The sequence below is a fragment of the Scyliorhinus torazame genome, chromosome 1 (assembly GCF_047496885.1).
Source record: "Scyliorhinus torazame isolate Kashiwa2021f chromosome 1, sScyTor2.1, whole genome shotgun sequence".
Lineage (NCBI taxonomy): Eukaryota > Metazoa > Chordata > Chondrichthyes > Carcharhiniformes > Scyliorhinidae > Scyliorhinus > Scyliorhinus torazame.
In genome coordinates this window covers 234,387,938-234,409,942 of record NC_092707.1, presented here as the reverse complement: position 1 = coordinate 234,409,942, position 22,005 = coordinate 234,387,938, and the positions used below count along the sequence as shown (strand labels likewise).

General features: G+C 51.0%; 1 protein-coding gene across 6 annotated transcripts in view; it reads right to left on the bottom strand.

Annotated features, from left to right (window-relative positions):
- cep43 (centrosomal protein 43) overlaps positions 1 to 22,005 on the bottom strand; it is a 144,013-nt gene that overhangs the window by 8,755 nt on the left and 113,253 nt on the right. For 4 of the 6 annotated variants that reach the window (XM_072503405.1, XM_072503422.1, XM_072503396.1 and 1 more), the window contains 3 exons: positions 17,596 to 17,667; positions 10,836 to 10,919; positions 2,753 to 2,874 (listed from right to left, as the gene is read on the bottom strand). In XM_072503405.1, the coding sequence (XP_072359506.1) occupies positions 2,753 to 2,874; positions 10,836 to 10,919; positions 17,596 to 17,667 (278 nt within the window). The remainder of the gene's footprint in view (positions 1 to 2,752; positions 2,875 to 10,835; positions 10,920 to 17,595; positions 17,668 to 22,005) is intronic. The other 2 variants (XM_072503413.1, XM_072503428.1) reach the window with 2 other exon arrangements.

Below are 22,005 nucleotides of genomic sequence, written 5' to 3'. Positions count from 1 at the left end.
TAAGAAGATGAGAAAGTGCAAAAAGAAATGGCCATTATTTTTTTAAATTTGTTTTTATTGAAGTTTTTCATTTTATACACTGTTCAATAGACAAAGGTATGTGGACCGGGGACAATTTACACGAGCTCTCCATTAGCATTCCCCCCCCACCTTTTGTTGTTTTAGGATACTTTATTGGATCACATATTTTACAGTAGGTGATTGTCATCTATTTACATGTCTGCAGCTCTTTCCCTTCCCCTTTCCCTCCCCACTCTGTCGATTGCTGTTTCTCCCTCCAGCTCCTCTCTCCTCCCTCCCCCCAACTTCCCGTTTTTGGTATTTCTTTGGGGTCCTGTTCTTTGTGGCCTTGCTCTAGGCCCCCTGTCGTCCGTTCCGGCCATTTCCAAACCTCCCCCTCCTCTCTCCCTGGCCTTCCCCTCCTTCCCTCTCTATCTGTTCCTTGCTGTCTTGTTGGCTCCTGTGTGCGTCCCCTCCCCTCGCTCTATTGGCTGTTGGCCTCAAACAGGCCCTGGAACAAGTTGGTGAATTCCCTCCATGTTTTGTGAAAGCCCTCCTCTGACCCTCGGATGGCAAATTTGATTTTCTCCAGGTGTAGAAATTTCCGGCAGGTCTGCCAGCCAGTCTGCAGCTTTGGTGGTGCTGCCAATCATCAGCCGAGTAGGATTCTTCAGCGGGCGATTAGGGAAGCAAAAGCAAGGGCATCAGCCCCTTCCCCATGAAGAGTTCTGCCTGGTCCAGTACCTTGAAGACTGCCACTCTTGGGCAAGGCACCCCCCACAAACTTGGACATTGCCTCGAAGAAGGCTGCCTCGAAGAAGGCTGTCCAGAACCAGACAAGTCTGGGGCATGCCCAGAACATGTGGGTGTGGTTGGCTGGGCCTCCCTGGCACTATTCACACTTGTCCTCCATCTCCGGGTAGAACCTGCTAATTCGGGTTTCCAGTGTCTTGTCCAGTGGGGAGTGAGCCCTTTCTAAAAGTCGCCTGTATGGGTCCCCGCAGTTCCCTCCCCCACCCTTCCTTTCCAGGTTACCCATGTCCAGTAGTTTCTCTACCATTGTGCGTCTCGGTTTCAGTGGATATGTTGCTGGCTCCTTGCGGAGGAAGTTCTTAACCTGTAGGTGTCAGGGGTTTGTTCCCGTTGGGTAGCTGTAGTCTATCTGTCAGTTCCTCCAAGGTCGCTAGCATGCCCTCTGTGTAGAAGTCCCCTATAGTACCACCACTGGGCAACCACTCCAGAAAGTGAGGGGATTGGTGAAAGAACCAGAAATGGAATGGGTAAGGACAGAGGAGAGCTCCTGTACAGGGACGATCCTCCGGGCCCTCACCACGGCAGCATTTCTGGTTCTTTCACCAATACCCTCACTCTTTCTGGAGTGGCTGTCCAGTGGTGGTACTATAGGTTTGGGAGGGCCAGGTCCCCCATGTTTCTTCTTCTTTGTAGGAACTTTTTGGGGATCCTGGAGTTCTTCTCCACCACACAATGTCATAATAATTTTGTCAACAGCATTCAAGAAGGCCATGGGGATGTAGATCACTAGGAATCTAAACAGGAAGAGGAACCTGGGCAGCAGGTTCATCTTGATCGTCTGTACCCTCCCAGACAGAGACAGCAGGGGTGTGTCCCATCTCTGTCGGTCCTTTTTAACTTCCTCCGCCAAACTGGCTAGGTTCTACTTGTGGATCCATGTCCAGTCGTGGGCAATCTGGATTCCTAGATAGTGGAATTTGCTTTGGGCTAGTTTGAATGGTAGACCCTCCAGCTCTGCCCTTCCCCCTTTCAGGTTCACGGGAAGACTTCACTCTTGCTCATGTTCCGTTTGTAGCCCGAGAAGACTCCAAACACTCTCAGAAGTTTCTGATCTCTTCCATGCCGCTGGAAATGGCCATTACGGTTGTCTCTCAACTAATAATGGATCTATTGGATATCTAGATGACAAGCAAATGAGGAGAAGTTCCCTTTCAACATACCATTGAAAAGTAGCTTTTTTCTGTTTTAAATGAAAAACAACTAACTTTAGAGGTGACAAACAGAACGTGGCTTTTTAATTGGTATCAAAATACATCAACAGGAATTCATGAAGTTCAACACCTCCCCCTCGCTCCCTCCCCTATTTCCCCCGCCACCAAGAAAAACCTGTAAACCCATATGAATTATTCACTTGGAATGTGAAAAATAAAGAAAATAAAATCTGGACTTTCAATATTTCATGGGTACACCATGGGTAGAAATTTCTAGTGCGGAATGTATACCTGCATTTGGTGAGGCACGAAGTGACCCTCATCAAGGCTTCCACCCTCATCTGCTATCCAATTTAATGGGTGACAGCTCTGTAGCACCAGCAGCGCCAAGATCGAGCACTCACCACTCCTGGGACTACAGCCAGTCGCCAAAGAAGAGGAGTTAATAGAGGACAGACTGAAGGCAAGTCTAGGTTATCGGCAGGGCCTGGTTGGCAATTGAACCAGGGGGGCTAGTGGGGGCCTGGCTCGAATGACCACAAAATTCCAGCCATGATTTTAAAGAACAATCTTTTAAAATGTTACGTTCTTGATGGTTTTTCTTTTTGTGAGGGGATAAAGGACCTGAGAGAGTGCATGTCCTCAGTGAAATAGGATATCTCCAGATTCTGGGTCTGCATATGGCCCATTGATAAAATGGGATCATAAAGATGTAATACTAAGCGACAAGATACCAGACTTAAATATTTAATATTCTTAAATAATATTCTTAAATAATTTCTATCTACCTTTTATGTCAGCTTCTTTTAATGGTGGTGCTTTTGCCAGGGACCCCAAATTCACTGTAAGAGGAGGAGCATCTGAAAGGGATGTAAGGCCACCTGTTGGTTTACTGTTCAAATCTGTACGCCTAGTCACCAAAAAAGATGAAAAATGTTTTTCAAAACAATGGTGAGGATCATCTATGTAGAAGCGTACTACTTCAAAACAAAATTATAAACAGAATGAGAATTTGTCAGAATGTCTGGTGAATGGGGAAACTTCAAGGAGTTTTCCGAGGCTACCATTCCAGTCTCTGCCAGAGCCGTTATTCAACCAGTGAAAGATACTCCACCATACCTTCACTTAGTGCCTCTCTCAATTGTCTTGGCTGAGAGGAGGAACTCTGATGTGGGAAAAGCTCAGGGCCTAAAGACTCCATAGCACAGCATATTATAGTGCAAATGTAATGCACTCTGAATACTGAATGGAAATACAATTAAAGCCTGTGAAAACTACAGAATTTCAGAATAAAATTCCACTGAAACCTACAGAACACAGAATCTTTAAACTGAACATAACTGGTTACCCAATGCAAGTAGCAGTTAAACCAAGATAACAAATATTGAAACGTACTGCTTCTGCAACCACCCACTACGGCAACGATAAACTGAAATGAAAACTAGAATAATGATTTTACAGTGCACTTAGAAATCATTTTAGTTTTAAATGAACTTGGTTGCTCCAAGGTAAAGGCAGTTATAAAATAAGGTAGCTATAGATAGTTGTATTAAAATGATTACTTGGCAATGTGAATATACAGCAATTTCTTTCAGAGCTTTGAATATCATGAACTGCAATAAAGTTCAAGAGATTTCTAAATCAACTAAACTTCAACAGGACATACAACCTTGAAATCACTCCTGAATTAAACATTTTAATCAACTACAAAGTCTCCCATGGCATTTCAAGAGTAAAATTGATGAGTTTATATTGCGGAATTAGAAATCAAGTAAATTTATGCATAACTATTTAATTACTGAACTCTGATTTGCAAAATGTATTCCACATAAGGATCTTTAAATAAAGCTTTTTAATTGTTTGCAGTAACTTGATTAAACATCAGTAAATGAATCATCAAATTCAATAATAATTATCAAATGGAGGCAGTACGTAAATGGTAAGTCTTAGTGAAAATGCTATTGCATTACAGAATCCCTGTATTCTACATTTGGTAGCAGCAGAATTGTACTCAACCACAATCTATAATCTCACGATCTCATATATCCCTCACTCTAGTATTATCGTCAAGCCAGGGAGTCAACTCCGATTCAATGTAGACTGCAGGACAGCATGCTAGTAGGACCTGGCAGAATTAAGGTGTCAACCTGGTGAAGCTACAACACAACTATATGCATGCTAAACATCAGAAGCAGCAAGCTATAGACAGAGCTTGGTGATTCCACAACCAATGAATCAGGTTACAGCTCTGCAGTCCTGACACATCCAATTGTGAATAATGGGAGGTGGCGGCTCCAAAAACATCCCATACTCAAGTAGACCAGATGTCTGAGTAGAAGACAGGGCTGACGCACTTGCAACCATCTTCAGCCAGAAGCACGGAGTGGCTGATCCTTCTCAAGTCTCCCCTTTAATTCCCCACCATCATAGATGCCACTCTTCAGTCAATTCAATTCAATCCAAGTGAAATCAAGAAATGATCGAACGCACTGGATACAGCAAAAGCTGCAGGTCTTGACAACATCCCAACTGTAGTACTGAATACTGGTGGTCTAGAAATAACTGCATCCTTAGCCAAGTTTCTCCAGTAGTCCAACACAGCGATCTAACTGATAATACGGAAATTGCCTAGCTACGCCTGCCAAAAATAAAAGCAGGGCAAATTCATCAATTACAACCCCATCAGACTGTTCGCAATCACCAGAAATGTGATGGAAGATGTTATTGTTATCAAGTGGCATTTATTCAGCACCTACCTTCTCACTGTTGCTTAGTTTGGGGTCTGTCAGTGCTACTCAACTCCAGACACATTACCTCCTTGGTAAAAGCATGGACAAAAGAACCGAATTCCAGAGACGAGGTGAGTGATTGCCCTCAACATCAAGGCAGCATTTGACAGAGAATGGTGTCAAGGAGCACTGGCAAAATTGAAGTTAATAAAAATTGTGGAGAAAACTCTCCACTGTTTGGAGAAATACTTAGTACAAAGGAAGATGGGTTGCGGTGGTTGAAGGTCAATCCTCTCAGCTCCAGGACATTACTGCAGGAGTTCCTCAGGGTAGTATCCTCAGCCCATCCATCTTCAGCTGCTGCATCAATGACCGTTCCTCCACCATAAGGTCAGAAGTGGAGATGCCGGCTGATGATTGTAAGCTATTCAACGTCATTTGAAAGTGAATTACATAAATCCCCATTTTCAGTTGTCTCGATCAGCATTGTTTCACTTCAGTGTCATGGATACAATGGGCTGGCAAGGACACTTAACATCAGGAGTTCTGCTTTACCTTTGTTTCTCATGACTCAATTGGCATGAATCTCAATTCCAACTCTCTCCCACTCGCTGCTTTACTCTCTCCACTCGCTGCTTCCCTTCTGACTTCTCCCACTCACCACTTCCCACCCGATTCTTTCCTGTTTGCCATTTCCCTCCCGACCTTCCTGCTTCCTTCTTCAATCCTCCCACTCATTGCGCCTGTTGTCCGCTTCCTTTCTGTTGCTACTCATCCCCTTGGCTTTTGCTTAAAATGAGGGTTCAGGAGAAGGAATCGGTGAGTGGAGAGATCAGCAAACTGGAGAGAGGGAGAGAGAGACGGGGAGGGAGAGAGAGCGAGAGATAAATAGAATAAAGGAATATACAGTATTTTAACCTGCAGAGTACACTTAAAACATTTTTCTTTGATAAGAAATGTCCTACAGAACGCAACGGCAGCTTTTACATTGGTGGTAATGGGAAAAGCTGTTTCGCTTAAGTTGTTTCACTTGTAGTTGCATTTCTGTAAAGTGCAACCTTAAGGTTATGTGAGGAATTATTGTACTGGAGCACCTGCAGCAAAATGTGGGCAAGTGCCAGGCAATGATCATCACCCCATGGTATTCAATGGTATTATCACTGCTGAATGCCCCATCAAAAGCTTCCAGGGGATACCACTGACCAGAAACATAACTGAAACTAGCCATATAAATACTTTGGCAACAAGAGCAGGTCAGAAGCTAGGAATTCTGTGGAGTGTAACTCTCCACACACAAGCACAAGCCAGGAGTGAGATGGTATACTTTTCACTTGCCTGGATAAGTGGAGATGTGGGCGTTGGGGTGAGCACAGTAAGAAGTCTTACAACACCAGGTTAAAGTCCAACAGGTTTGTTTCGAATCACTAGCTTTCGGAGCACTGCTCCTTCCTCAGGTGAATGAAGAGGTATGTTCCAGAAGCATACATATAGACAAATTCAAAGATGCAAGACAATGCTTAGAATGAGAGCATTTGCAGGTAATTAAGTCTTTACACATCCAGAGATGGGGTAACCCCAGGTGAAAGAGGTGTGAATTGTCTCAAGCCAGGACAGTTGGTAGGATTTCGCAAGCCCAGGCCAGATGGTGGGGGATGAATGTAATGCGGCATGAATCCCAGGTTCCGGTTGAGGCCGCGCTCGTGTGCGGAACTTGGCTATAAGTTTCTGCTTGGCGATTCTGCGTTGTCTGCTGAAGTGTTCCCGACTGGAAGGGAACATTCCTGCCTGATGATTGTCGCGCGATGTCCGTTCATTCGTTGTCGCAGCGTCGGCATGGTCTCGCCAATGTACCACTTCAGCAGTCAAGGGCATTCAGCCTCTGATCTCCAGGTAAGCGTTCTCCAAGGCGGCCTTCAGGGCGCGCGACAACGCAGAATTGCCAAGCAGAAACTTATAGCCAAGTTCCGCCCATGAGTGCGGCCTCAATCGGGACCTGGGATTCATGTCGCATTACATTCATCTCCCACCATCTGGCCTGGGCTTGCAAAATCCTACCAGCTGTCCTGGCTTGAGACAATTCACACCTCTTTAACCTGGGGTTACCCCTATCTCTGGATCTGTAAAGACTTAATTACCTGCAAATGCTTGCATTCTAAGCATTGTCTTGCATCTTTGAATTTGTCTATATATATGTTTCTGGAACATACCTCTTCATTCACCTGAGGAAGGAGCAGTGCTCCGAAAGCTAGTGTTTGAAACAAACCTGTTGGACTTTAACCAGGGGCGCTATTCTCCCCCCCACGCCGGGTGGGAGAATCGCCGGGGTGCCGATCGAATCGTGCCACGAGCCCCGCACGCGATTCTCCCACCCCCCGGAAACCAGCGGCGCGCAATTCGCACCGGGCCGCTCGGAAAACCGGCGATTTCTGGCCGGATGGGCCGAGCGGCTGCTCCAACACGAAAGATTCCCACCGGCGCCGTCCACCCCTGGTCGCTGCCGGCGGGAACTCTGCAGGAACGCTGGGGGGGGCTCCTTCACCGGGGTGGCCTCCGATGGGGTCTGGCCCACGATCGAGCCCACCGATTGGCAGGCTGGCCTCTCCCCCCCCGGGCCTGCCTCCTTCTGCGCACGGCCCCAGAACACCAGCTCCATGTTGGTGAGGGGCCGGCGTGCGTAAGACGTTTCCCGCGCATGCGCAGGGTGGCGCGGCCCAACTGCGCATGCGCGGGTTGGCCCCTATGGGGGCCAGAATAGGTCATGGCCGGGCCCTGTTTGCACCGTCGTGAAACGCGACGGTGTTCACGACGGCGCGAACACATGGCCTCAATATTGGAGAATCGGCCCCCAGGTGTTGTAAGGCTTCTTACTGGATAAGTGTAGCATTACTCAAGATGCTTAATACCATCCATAACTGGTGCCATCCACCACCTTAAATATTCACTCCTTCCAACAACGGTGCAGAGTGGCAGAATGGTGCATCATCTACAAGACGCATTGCAGCAACTCACCAAGGCTGCTTCAATGTGTCAAGTCAGGTGAGAAAATTGGTGTGTAGCCTGCTGGCTGCACTGCTGGCTTTTTCTGCCATATTTTTTGATACATTGTCAAAACAAAATCCTGGAGGTGGGTCCCATGGTGTCACTTTGAATGATTGAGATTGCCCACCAGCCCCCGACAGATCGGGATTCCGCTTTTGTAGGACGCCCTGATCAGATTTTTTTTTTTTTTTTTTTTACTTAAACGGATCGCCCTCCATGGACATGGAACCCCCACTCCCCCCACTCAAAGGCCTCCTCAGTAGAAGCATCCCCGGCAGTGTAATGCTCAGGCATGACCCTCAACCTGTCGGGGGGGGGGGCTGTACTTACATGTGCACCTCAAGCGGGGACCATTCTCTAGGTCAAAACCTATTGTAAACCCCACTGGAGTGAGGTGGGGGGAGGGAGGGGAATGAGCAAATGTCCTTATGTGGGCGGATTATAAAGTTACATAATTGGTGGGGACAATATCAACGGACATCCCGCCAGTGTAAAAGCTGTTTGTTGACTCCCATCGTATTCTCCACTGCCTGCAGTTTTGTTGCTCACCGAAAACGGGGGGGCAGAAAATTCCTCCCCCCACCATATATTTTTTAAAAATCTTCATGGTAACACTGGCAAGACCAGCAATCTTAGCCCATGCCTAATTGTTCTTGAACTGAATGGTTTGCAAGGCCATTTCAGAGGGCATATAAAAGACAACCACATTCTGTGCAGTCTGGAGTCATGTGTACATCAGATTAGGGAAGGGTGGCAGATTTTCTTCCCCAAAGTACATAAGTGAAATAGATGTGTTTTGACAACAATTGTTTATTGTTTAAATGCTAGATTCCAAAGAAATGTAATTATTTGAATTTAAATTCCACCAGCTGTCATGGTGGCATTAGAACTCATGCTCTCAGAGCCTGAGCCTCTGGATTACTAGTCCAGTGACATTACTACCACACCATCACTTCCCCCATGGCTGCTATATGGCTGCCTCCATGTTATCACTGGGGCAAAATCTTGGAATTCCCTCCCTAATAGCACAATGGGTGTACTTACAGCATATGGATTGCAGCTTCAAGAAAACAGCTCACCACCAGCTTATCAAGGGCAATTAGGGATGTGCCTCACTGTCAGCTATGCCAACATCCCAAATACAAATAGTCACTATCTGGCTTAATGCAGCCTTTTGCTGGATATAATGTGCTAAATTAGTTCTTCAGTTTTAAAAAAAGCTGTAAAACTGGCAGCACAACAGTGAATGTACATCTGTGGAGCACCCAAGACACTCATGAGCTTAGTAACATATGTTCATATGTTCAGAACCTGAAGCGTCAGTATAGTCAAACCCACAAATCAACTACTGATCAGAACATGAAATGTTTAAGAGAATAAGATCTACAGTTTCAAATCTACATATATTTACCAATAGCTGTCCCTGCTAAATAACTTAATAAAATATTTAAATGAACCACAACAGTTTGGATTTATTAAGCTAATTGTTTTACTGTCACAAAGAAGATGTACGAAGCTTCTTTTTTGTCAATCATGAAGATTTTTTAAAGTATTTATGTCTAGGTTTGAAAGTACCTAGTGATCAAATCAGTGATGTTTCCTTTTCTGTCTTATGAGGTCCTAGGGCTCAAGCACTTTTAGCAATCAATGTGACAAGCACAGTAGTTTAGGTGTGAAAACCATTTCATCAGATGCTGTTCCTCAAGCTTTGTGGCTCTGATAAATGACTCATCTTTTACTGGCACACAAACAAATGGGCAAAATAAATACTGCAAAAACACATTGGGCTGAATTTTAACTTTTTGGCTTGCTCTCAGCAGAGAAGGTCAGCTGCAGGTTGGAATCCTGTAAGTTCATTAAATAATTTTACCATGACCTATTAAGTGAGCCACAGTATTAACATCCCACCTCCTGGTTTCCTGACCAATTGGGGTAGGCGGACATGATCATGACTCACCCCTGACTGTTGAAGCCTCTATAATTAAAGAGACTCCAACAAGAGACAGATTGGGAGCATTCCACAATTGCTAACTGAGAGGTAACAACTGGTGTCATAGACACACCGTGTTGCTCCTGGCACCGATCTCGATGCGCCAGGTGTATCGCAGGAGAGGCCCAAATCGGGCTTTGCTCCGTGCACTTGAGTCACCTGATTCCCAGCGCGATCTGGATCACGCCATCAAAGGGGTGGCACAGTGGCACAGTGATTAGCACTGCTGCCTCACAGTACCAGGAACCTGGGGTGGATTTCGACCTCGACTGTGAATATTTTAATTTAATTGAAATTAGAAAATGGTAAATATAAATTCTAGTACTTTCCGGTCAACGAAACTTCAGCTTCAGACAGTTCTTTTAAAATGTAAATCCATTACGTTGTCAAGGATTTACTGCTTGTTATCATACATTTTTATTGCTGATAGCAAGATAATTACAGCGACTGAGGTTTTCGGTACACACCATGTAACAGGAAAAGGTGCGTAACGATATTGCAAAACCAAACCATTTGTTATCATGGAGTCAGCTGGGTTTAACTGAAAAACAATTGTTTTCCCAAGCTACAGAGGCTTAAAAATATAGGTATAAAAATATTAATTATTCTGCCACAATGAAATTTGAAGACTATTGAAATTACTATCTTTGATTCTGCTTTCCTATTGTGCCATTTGGGGAGGCGGTGGTGGAGTGGTATCGTCACTGGACTAGTAAACCACAGACCCAGAGTAATGTTCTGGGGACCCAGGTTCAAAATGTTTAACGGTGACTATAAAACCATTGTCGATTGTCGTAAAAACCCATCTGGTTCATTAATGTCCTGAAGGGAAGGAAATCTGCTGTTCTTACCTGGTCTGGCCTACATGTGACTCCAGACCCACAGCAATGTGGTTGACTCTTAACTACCCCCCTCAAGGGCAATTAGGGATGGGCAATAAATGCTGGCACAGCCAGAGATGCACATGTCCCATAAACAAATTAAAAAAAAATTAAATTCATAAGCTTTCAAGTTTTATTTACAAGCTCTACTTTTTTCCATCAGAAATCCCCTGTTGTGTTTCAAAAGGTCTCCACCTACAACAAAACCATCAAATCATGTTGGTGATCTCACCTTTCTAGAGGATTTGGTCTACCACCTGCCTCTACAAAGGGATCCTCCGCATCTTCATCGGTATCACTGTTCTTACCAGAGATACTGCCGCATGAGAAAGCAATGGAGCAGAAACAGAGGAAAGGAAAATAAATAAAATTTGACGATCTTGGACAGCGAGGTGTCATGCACAACATTACAATAATCATTAACAAGAGGTAATACATCAGGGAGTACTTAGAATTTTTGAACCTGAAACAATTCAAATTAGACTAAAACGGAGTAGTTATGAAATTACTTTTGAACCATCTGAACATATAGGCCAACCAACTGATATGTGGGTTGAATACTCTGATGCATCTGTACACAGCACCAATTCATTTCGTTAGAAATCTCTTTTCGATTCATAGTCTTTAAAAATTCTTTAAGACTTCCGGTAGCGGCCATGACCTGCTAGGTCACGTCAACGACAGCTCCCGCCGGGATCGGTGTTTCGGGCCGCTAAAAGGAGCGGCGGCGGCAGTTAACAGGAGGGACCGGTGTGGGAACAGACGTGGGAGAGCCCCCCCCCCCCGGTGGATGGAGAGGATCAGGAGCAGAGCTGGCAGACGCGGGACCGCGGGGAAGGAGGTCGAGAAGGTCCGGGAGGACAAAATGGCGGCCGGAGAGGATCGGGAGGTGTGGGCCCAGTGGGCCAGAGAACAGCAGGAGCTCCTGAAAAACTGCTTCATGGAGATGCTGGCCTCCATGGAGAGAATTGGGTGACCCAGAAGGCGCAGGAGAAGGAGATCAAGGAGGTGAGGAGGAAGGTGGCGGAGAACGAGGACGAGGTCCTGGGCCTGGCGGTGAAAGTGGAGGCGCATGAGGCGCTCCGTAAGAGATGGCAAGAGAGGCTGGATGACCTCGAGTTCAGGGGCGTCATTCTCCGACACCCCGCCGGGTTGGAGAATCGCCGGGGGCTGCCGTGAATCCCGCCCCCACCGGTTGCAGAAGTCGCCGGCACCGGATATTCGGCGGGAATCGGGCCACGCCGGTTGGCGGGCCCCCTCGCTCGATTCTCCGGCCCGGATGGGCCGAAGTCCCGCCGATAAATTGCCTGTCCCGCCGGCGTAAATTAAAGTACCTATTTACCGGCGGGACAAGTCGGCGTGGGCGGGCTCCGGGGTCCTGGGGGGGGGGGGGGGGGGGGGGGGGGGGGGCGCAGGGCAATCTGACCCCGGGGGGTGCCCACGGTGGCCTGGCCCGCGATCGGGGCCCACCGTGCCTGTGCCGCGGGGGCACTCTTTCCCTTCTGCCTCCGCCACGGTCTCCACCATGGCGGAGGCGGAAGAGACTCCCTCCACTGCGCATGCGCGGGAAACTTTCAGCGGCTGCTGACGCTCCCGCGCATGCGCCGCCCCGACATGTCATTTCCGTGCCAGCTGGCGGGGCAACAAAGGCCGTTTCCGCCAGCTGACGGGGTGGAAATTCCTCCGGCGTCGGCCTAGCCCCTCAATGTTGGGGCTCGGCCCCCAAAGATGCGGAGCATTCCGCACCTTTGGGGCGGCGCGATGCCCGTCTGATTGGCGCCGTTTTGGGAGAACTTCGCCCCAGGTCTCGGAGCCACAATCTACAGATCCTGGGCCTTCCTGAAGGAGCGGAAGGGGCGGTTGCGAGCACTTATGTGGCCACAATGTTGGGGACGCTGATGGGCGCGGGGGCCTTCCCGCGGCCCCTGGAGCTGGATGGGGCGCACAAAGTTCTCGCCAGAAAGCTGAGGGTAAACGATGGTGATACGGTTTCAGCGCTTGGCAGACCGGGAGCGAGTCCTGCGGTGGGCGAAGAAAGAGTGGGAGAATGGCGAGATCCGAATTTACCAAGACTTGGGAGCTGAGCTGGCGAGGAGGCGACCTGGTTTAACCGGTTTTAACCGGGCGAAGGCTGTCCTCCACGGTAAAGGGGTGAAGTTTGGGCTCCTGCACCCGGCGAGACTGTGGGTAACATACCAGGGCAGGCACCACTATTTTGATACCCCAGACAAGGCGTGGTTGTTCATCAGGCAGGAGGAGCTGGACCTGAACTAAGGGACTGCTGTATGGGGGTGAAATGTGCGGGTGGGGAGGACGGCGGGTAAAGCATAAGTTTATGGGCATGTCTGCCCTAGTTTGGTTGGGGGCTCTGTTGTTTTGCTTGTTTTCCAGGTGTTTTGTTTTCCAGGTGTGCGGTGCTAGGGGGTGGGAAACGCCCGGGACGGGCTGTCCGGCGCACGGGGAGGTCCCAGATGGCGCTTGCCCCTCTACCCTGCGGGGGAGGGGGGCCCGAAGGAGGCAACAAGTTAAGGGTTGGTATATAGAGGCGGGAGCGGCCGGGGTCAGCATGGGTGAGCTGACTCACGGATGCACAATGGGGGAGGAAACCAGAGCTAAGCGGATGCTTGGCCGGGGGTGGGGGGGCGCGGCGGTGAAGGGGTATTGCTTTGCTGACTGAAGGGGAGCCAGGTGAGGGGTATGGATGGAGAGACGGGCGAGGGGGCCACCGAGGGGAGAGCTGGAGGAGTGACGCGGGGGCACGTGGTTGGCCGAAAAAGGGAGATGGCTAGTCGGCGGGATGGGGATGGTGGTGTGTCCCCCCCCCCCCCCCCCCGACCAGGCTGATCACGTGGAACGTGAGGGGCCTGAATGGGCCGGTCAAGCGGTCCCGTGTGTTTTCGCATTTAAAGGGGTTGAAGGCGGGCGTGGCCATGTTGCAAGAGACGCACTTAAAGCTCGCGGACCAGACGAGGCTAAGGAAAGGATGGGTGGGACAGGTGTTTCACTTGGGGTTAGACTCAAAGATCAGGGGAGTGGCTATTTTGGTCAGTAAACGAGTGGCATTTGAGGCGGGGAGCATCGTGGCGGATAAGGGGGGCAGGTATATAATGGTGAGTGTCAAGCTGCAGGGGGCCCGGGTGGTGTTCGTGAATGTATATGCCCCGAACTGGGACGATGCGGACTTTATGAGGCGCATGTTGGGTAGGATCCCGGACTTGGAGATAAGTCACCTAATTATGGGAGGGCGCTTTAATACGGTCTTGGATCCGAGCTTGGATCGTTCCAAGTCCAGAACGTGAAAGAGGCCGGCGGCGGCCAGGGCCTTGTGGTTGTTCATGGGCCAGATGGGGGGGGGGGGGGGGGGGGGGGGGAGTGGGCCCCTGGAGGTTTACGCGGCCAAAGACGAAGGAGTTTTCCTTTTTCTCCCATGTCCATAGAGTCTATAGACTTCTTTGTGTTGAGCAGGGCATTAATCCTGAGGGTGGAGGGGGTAGAATACTCAGCCATTGCGTTCTCGGACTATGCCCTGCACTGGGTGGACCTGTGATTGGGGGCGGAACGGGGTCAGCGCCCTCTCTGGCGACTGGATGTGGGGCTGCTGGCGGACAAAGAGGTGTGTGGGCAGATAAGGAGGAGTATTGAGAATTATGTGGGAGCGAATAACACAGGAGAGGTGACGGTGGCAGTGGTTTGGGAGGCTCTGAAGGCGGTCATTAGGGGAGAGTTAATCTCCATTAGGTCCCATAGAGAGAAGAAGGAGAGGGCGAAGAGGGAGAGACTGGTGGGAGAGATACTCAGGGTAGATAGGGGGTACGTGGAGGCCCCAGAGGGGGGGGCTGTTGAACGAGCGCTGGAAATTACAGGCGGAGTTTGACCTGCTGTCCACGGGGAAGGTGGAGGCGCAGCTGAGGAAAGCGAAGGGGGCAGTTTATGAGTATGGGGAGAAGGATGCTGGCGCACCATCTGCGCAGGAGGGAGGCGGCCAGAGAGATTGGGGGAGTGCGGGATAGGGAAGGCAACATGGTGCTGAGCCCAGAGAGGGTCAACGAAGTCTTCAGGGAATTCGACAGAAGGTTATACAAGTCGGAACCCCCCCCGGGGAGGGGGAAGGGATGAGGCGGTTCATGGACCGGTTGAGGTTCCCAAGGGTGGAGGCAGAGCGGGTGCAGGGACTGGGGGCCCCTATTGGGCTGGAGGAGGTAGTCAGGGGGCCGGCAGGCATGCAAACGGGCAAGGCCCCGGGCCCGGACAGCATCCCCGTAGAATTTTATAAGAAGTTCTCGGAGCTGTTGAGCCTGCTCCTGATGAGAACCTTCAATGAGGCAAAGGAGAAAGGGATCCTCCCTCCAACAATGTCGCAGGCATTGATCTCGCTTATCCTGAAGGAGAAGGATCCGCTTCAGTGTGGGTCCTACAGGCCGATATCGCTCCTGAACGTGGATGCCAAGCTGTTGGCAAAAATTCTGGCCACCAGAATAGAGGACTGTGTCCCGGGAGTGATTGGGGAGGACCAGACGGGTTTTGTTGAGGGCAGGCAGCTGAACGCGAATGTGAGGAGGCTCCTGAATATTATCATGATGCCCTCCGGGGGGGGGGGGGAGGGGGGGGATATGTCAAGCTGCTGTATCAGGCCCCTGTAGCGAGTGTCCACAAACCAGCTACGGTCGGAATATTTCAGGCTGCACTGGGGGACGAGACAGGTGTCCCCTGTCCCCGTTGCGGTTTGCCCTGGCAACCAAGCCGTTGGCCATTGCGCTCAGGACTTCGGGGGATTGGAGGGGACTGGTGCGCGGAGGGGAGGAGCACCGGGTCTCCCTCTACGTGGATGACCTGCTGTTGTATATTTCGAACCCATCAGAGGGGATGGGGGAGTTCATGCGGATCCTGGGGGACTTCAGGAGGTTCTCAGGGTATAAGTTGAACGTGGGGAAGAGTGAGCAGTTCGTGGTCAACGGTAGGGGCCAGGAGGAGAGACTGAGGGAGCTCCCGCTCAGGATAGTGGAGAGGAGCTTTCGGTACTTGGGGATACAAGTGGCCAGGAGCTGGGAAGCCCTGCACAGGCTCAACTTAACCCGGCTTGTGGAGCAGATGGAGGGAGAGTTTAAAAGGTGGGATATGCTCCCGCTTTCCTTGGCAGGACGGGTGCAGACTGTGAAGATGATGGTTCTCCCCAGGTTCCTCTTCGTGTTTTAGTGGCTCCCCATTTTCATCCCCAAGTCCTTTTTCAAGCGGTTGAATAGGAATGTTGCGGGATTTGTGTGGGCGAATAAAACTCCGCGAGTCAAAAGGGTATTCTTGGAGCGTAGCGGGGGGGGGGGGGGGGGGGGGGGGAGAGAGGCCATGTGGCCATGATCAGGATATGGATGATGGAGGAGGGGCGGCGTGGGGAGGTTGGAGGCGGCGTCGTGTAGAGGCACCAGTCTAGGGGCACTTGTTACGGGCTCGGCTGCCGTTCTCGCCGGCGCGATACACCACTAGTCCAGTGGTGACGGCGGCACTGAGGATCTAGGGCCAGTGGAGGAGACACAGGGGAGAGGAGTGGGCCTCGGTGTGGACCCCGATACGGAATAACCACAGATTTGCTCTGGGTAGGTTAGATGGGGGATACCAAGGCTGGTATAGGGCAGGTATTAGGAGGACGGGGGACCTGTTTATAGACGGGACTTTCCCTAGCATGCAGGCGCTGGAGGAGAGGTTCGGCCTACCCCCGGGGAATGCGTTCAGGTACCTCCAGGTTCGGGACTTTCTTAGAAAACAGGTGGGGACATTTCCGCTGCTGCCCCCGCGTAGGATCCAGGACAGGGTGGTGTCTGGCATCTGGGTAGGGGAGGGGAAGGTGTCGGACATATATCAGGAGCTGCAGGAGGTGGAGGAAGCCTCAGTGGAGGAGTTGAAGGGCAAGTGGGAGGAGGAGCTGGGTGAGGAGCTGGATGAGGGCCTGTGGGCCGACACCCTGGGCAGGGTGAACTCCTCCTCATCATGTGCCAGGCTCAGTTTAATTCAGTTTAAGGTGGTGCATCGGGCGCATATAACGGCGGCAAGAATGAGTAAGTTTTTTGGGGTGGAGGACAGGTGCCCGAGGTGTGCAGGGAGTCCGGCGAACCATGCCCATACGTTTTGGGCATGCCCGGCGCTTAAAGAATTCTGGCAGGGTTTGCGAGGGTGATGTCTAGGATTTTGGACACTCGGGTGAAGGCGAGTCCAACAGTAGCAATATTTGGGGTGTTGGGAGGATCCGGGAGTGCAGGAAGCAAAAGAGGGCGAGGTACTGGCCTTTGCCTCCCTGGTAGCCCGGAGACGGATTCTGTTAATGTGGAGGGACTCAAAACCACTGGGTGTGGAGAGCTGGGTTAGCGATATGGCGGGGTTCCTCAGCCTGGAGCGAATAAAGTTCGCCCTGAGAGGGTCCTTGATGGGGTTCTCCCGGCGGTGGCAACCTTTCCTTGACTTTCTAGGGGAGCAGTACGTGTCAGCAGCAGCAGCATCTGGGGGGGTGGGGGGGGGAAGAGAGAGAGAGAGGTTCAGGTGGGGGTACTGTTGATATAATGTGAGTTGGGCATGGAGACAAAACCCACCTTGTTCTGTTTTGAAAAAAGGAAAAACTTTTCTGTTGTGTAAGTAGTTTCACTGTAAGCTTTGGGATATGTTGATTGTTATTTTTTATTATCTGTATTTCTATTTTTGTTATGTAAAAATTCTCTTTGGATAAACTTTAATAAAACATTTATTTTTTTAAAAAAGTTCTTTAAATTTCGATAAAAAAATTAAAACTGATGTTCATCTCAAGAACGAGGTTATTCAAAGTTCATAAACCACAAAGTTTCGAATATCCAGTTCTGGGTCTTGACCTGACCGGATTTCCAGCGATTCAGAAGAATTAAAAAAATGTTGTTCTTTTTGCACTTTAGTTCTACTTTCAAATCATTGCTCAATTTGTCACTATCACCACTATGGATAACTCACATATAGGTATGAATGAATGATGTACTTACAATTTTTGAATGCAATTCTTTTTGCTATCCGATGAGCGCAACCCTGAAACACTTTTATCTCCCTGTGATGGACTGATACACCACAGTAAAAAAATTTACAGAGTAAATGGAACCGGATTATGCAACAAATAAGAGAAAAAGAACAGAACAATAATGAGGTCAACTGCTACAGGATATCTAAAAAGGCAGTTATTGAGAGATGTTTAAATTAGAAAATGTGGGTGCTGAAAATAGCCTTTTCCCCTTTGCAATAATGAAGTCTAAAGTGTTAAGACCATAAGACATAGGAGCGGAAATAAGGCCATTCGGCCCATCGAGTCCACTCCACCATTTAATCATGGCTGATTTCAACTCCATTTACCCGCTCTCTCTCCATAGCCCTTAATTCCTCGAGAAATCAAGAATTTATCAACTTCTGTCTTAAAGACACTCAACGTCCCTCCACCGCCCTGTGGCAATGAATTCCACAGACCCACCACTCTCTGGCTGAAGAGATTTCTCCTCATCTCTGTTCTAAAGTGACTCCCTTTTATTCTAAGGCTGTGCCCCCGTCCTAGTCTCCCCTGCTAATGGAAACAACTTCCTTACGTCCACCCTATCTAAGCCAATCATTATCTTGTAAGTTTCTATTAGATCTCCCCTCAACCTCCAAAATTCCAATGAATATAATCCCAGGATCCTCAGACGTTCATCGTATGTTAGGCCTACCATTCCTGGGATCATCCGTGTGAATCTACGCTGGACCCGCTCCAGTGCCAGTATGTCCTTCCTGAGGTGTGGGGCCCAAAATTGCTCACAGTATTCTAAATGGGGCCTAACTAATTGAGGTACCCTCAATAATGAAGCTTAGAGATTAAACTGTAAAGAAGGCTTTATTAGGCTAATAACTATGCTACAGATTTGGACGAGAGCTGACTGCTATACAGACCATGAGGCAGGCCTTTATGTATGGCTCCCAGATGGGCGGAGCCAGAGGCGGAGTCCCCAGAGTTCCAAGCCTGGTCTTAAAGGGGACATCACCTTACATGATGATAAGGCAGTAACCGCTCATCACATTCACCCCCTGTTTAAAAAGGAGTTCGGCGGGGGTGAAGTGCCATCATAGGTCCATCCGTCTCGGCGGCCGGATCGTCCTCCTCAGTTCGGGCGGTGGTGCGGCGGGCACGGACGTCCCGGTTGAGGGCACATCCGGGAGCACAGCGGTCGGAGCTTCGGTCCGGGTCGGGGCAGAGGAACTAGGCAGGGCCGGGGGTAGCGGAGCCGGCGCCGGCGGGCTGTGTAAAGGGGGGGCGCACGGTAGGAGCTCACCAACGGGTGGTAGGGCCGGAAGGGGGTGTGTTGTAGGGGGCGACGGGTCCTGCAGGGGAGCGGCGCGGGAAGGGGCGTCTGTGGTGGAGGATCCAGCGGGTGCCAGATCCCGGAGGGAAACCGTATCTTGCCTGCCGTCGGAGTACTCCACGTAGGCGTAACTGGGGTTGGCGTGGAGCAGTCGGACCTTTTCAACTAGGGGGTCCGTTTTATGGCTCCTCGCGTGCCTCCGGAGAAGAACAGGTCCCGGAGCCGTCAGCCAAGGTGGAAGCGAGACCCCGGAGGTAGACTTCCTGGGGAAGAGAAACAATCGCTCATGAGGGGTCTCATTTGTGACCGTGCAGAGGAGTGACCTAATGGAGTGTAGGGCATCGGGTAGGACCTCCTGCCAGCGGGTGGTTGGGAGATTTCTCGACCGCAGGGCCAGGAGGACAGCCTTCCACACGGTCGCGTTCTCCCTCTCCACCTGCCCGTTTCCCGGTGGGTTATAGCTGGTCGTTCTGCTCGAGGCGATGCCTTTGCTGAGCAGATACTGACGCAGTTCATCGCTCATGAACGATGTACCCCGGTCGCTGTGGATATAAGCAGGAAAACCGAACAGGGTGAAGATGCTGTGCAGTGCCTTAATCACCGTGTCTGAGGTCATGTCGGTGCAGGGAATGGTGAATGGGAAACGGGAGAACTCATCGATCACGGTGAGGAAATAGGCATAACGGTTGGTGGACGGGAGGGGCCCCTTGAAGTCCACGCTCAGTCGCTCAAAGGGGCCCGAGGCCTTCACGAGCCGAACCTTGTCTGGCCGATAGAAGTGCGGTTTGCACTCCGCACAGACCTGGCAGGCCCTGACCATGGCCTTGACCTCCTTGGTTGAGTAAGGTAGGTTGCGGGACTTGATGAAATGGACGAGCCGGGTAACCCCCGGGTGGCAGAGGTCATTGTGGATGGCTTGCAGGCGGTCCTCCTGCGCGTTGGCGCATGTGCCGCGGGACAGGGCATCTGGGGGCTCGTTCCCCTGGACGATACTTGATATCGTACGAGTAGGTGGAGAGTTCGATCCTCCACCTCAAAATGTTATCGTTTTTTTATTTTGCCGCGTTGCGTGTTATCGAACATATAGGCGACCGACCGTTGGTCGGTGACGAGGGTAAACCTCCTACCGGCGAGGTAGTGTCTCCAGTGCCGCACAGCCTCCACAATGGCTTGTGCCTCCTTTTCGACTGCAGAGTGTCGAATCTCGGAGGCGGTGAGGGTTCGGGAGAAGAACGCTACTGGTCTGCCTCCTTGATTGAGGGTAGCAGCCAGGGCGATGTCTGATGCATCGCTCTCTACCTGGAAAGGGATGCACCGCGTGCATGGCCAATTGAGCCTCAGCCGAGAGGGGAAAAGTGGTGGTCTTTAGGAGTGGACAAATCGGCTTTGTCCGCATACTTGGGGACCCACTGGGCGTAATAGGAGAAAAGCCCCAAGCACCGTTTGAGGGCCTTGAGGCTGCGGGGGAGAGGGAGTTCCTTAAGGGGGCGCATGCGGTCGGGGTCGGGACCTAGGACCCCGTCTTCCACGACATAGCCGAGGATGGCCAGCCGGGTGGTGTGGAAAACGCATTTGCCCTCGTTATAGGTCAGGTTCAGGGCTCGGGCGGTCTGGAGGAACTTTTTGAGGTTAGCGTCATGGTCCTGCTGATCATGGCCGCAGATGGTGACATTGTCCAAGTACGGGTATGTAGCCCGTAAACCGTACTGGTCCACCATTTGGTCCATCGCCCTTTGAAAGACGGAGACGTTTGAGACGGTGTCACAAACCCCATTTGTGACACCAAAGGGGACCCTGAGGAAGTGGAAGAGCCGGCCGGCTGCTTCGAAGGCAGTATAGGGACGGTCTTTTGGTCGGATGGGGAGCTGGTGGTAGGCAGATTTGAGGTCGACCGTGGAAAAGACTTGGTATTGGGCGATCCGATTTACCATTTCCGCGATGCGAGGAAGGGGGTACGCATCAAGCTGCGTGAATCGGTTTATGGTCCGGCTATAATCCACGACCATCCGTTTCTTCTCCCCGGACCGGACTACCACCACTTGCACTCTCCAAGGGCTGTTGCTAGCCTCGATGACCCCCTCTCCCAGTAAACGCTGGACCTCTGACTTGATAAAAGCCATATCTTGGGCACTGTAGCGCCGGCTCCTGGTGGCGACGGGCTTACAGTCGGGAGTGAGGTTAGCGAATAGCGAGGGGGTGCGACTTTCAGTGTCGCAAGGCAGCACACCGTGAGGGGGGGCAAGGGTCCGCCGAACTTCAGTGTCAGGCTTCGGTGGTTGCACTGGAAATCCAGTCCGAGCAGCAGGGGGGCACAGAGGTGAGGGAGGATATAAAATTTGAAACGGGTGTATTTGGCACCCTGGATCGAGAGATCCGCAATACAGTACCCCATGATTTGTACCGAGTGGGACCCAGATGCCAGGGCTATGGTTTGGGATGTGGGATGGGTGCGTAGGGAGCAGCGCCTTACCGTTTCAGGGTGGATAAAGCTCTCCGTGCTCCCGGAGTCGAAGAGGCATGCAGTGTCGTGCCCGTTGACCTGGACCTGCATCATGGAGTTCTGCAGGTGTTTTAGCCGAGTTTGATCGAGGGTGATCGCACCCAGTCGCGGGTAGTCGGAGTCGTAAAATGGTCGCTGCCGTTGGTCGCACGTGTCGGGTCGAGAAGATGGCCGTTCCCATGATTCGCACGAGGCTGATGACGCGTCAGAAGAGGACGTGTCGGGTCGGTGCGCAGCAGCATTGCGAGGCCTACGGGCCTGAGAGCCTGATTTTCGGGCCGGCTGTTCTTTGTTTTTCTGGCCCCTGGGTCTGGCCAGGCAGACCCTCGCAAAGTGCCCTTTCTTCCCGCAGTCGCTGCAGATCGTGGAGCGGGCTGGGCAGCGTGGGCGTGGGTGCTGGCCCTGCCCGCAGAAGTAGCAAGTTGTGCCCCCATGGTGAGCGGGTCGCCGCGTGGCGCAGGCCTGTAATACGGGCGAGTCTGAGGAAGTCCGGGGGGGGGCTGGCAGAGTCCGCGGGGTACGTACCCAAGTTATGTCGGGCCACCTCCAGCGAGGAGGCGAGCGTTAGCGTC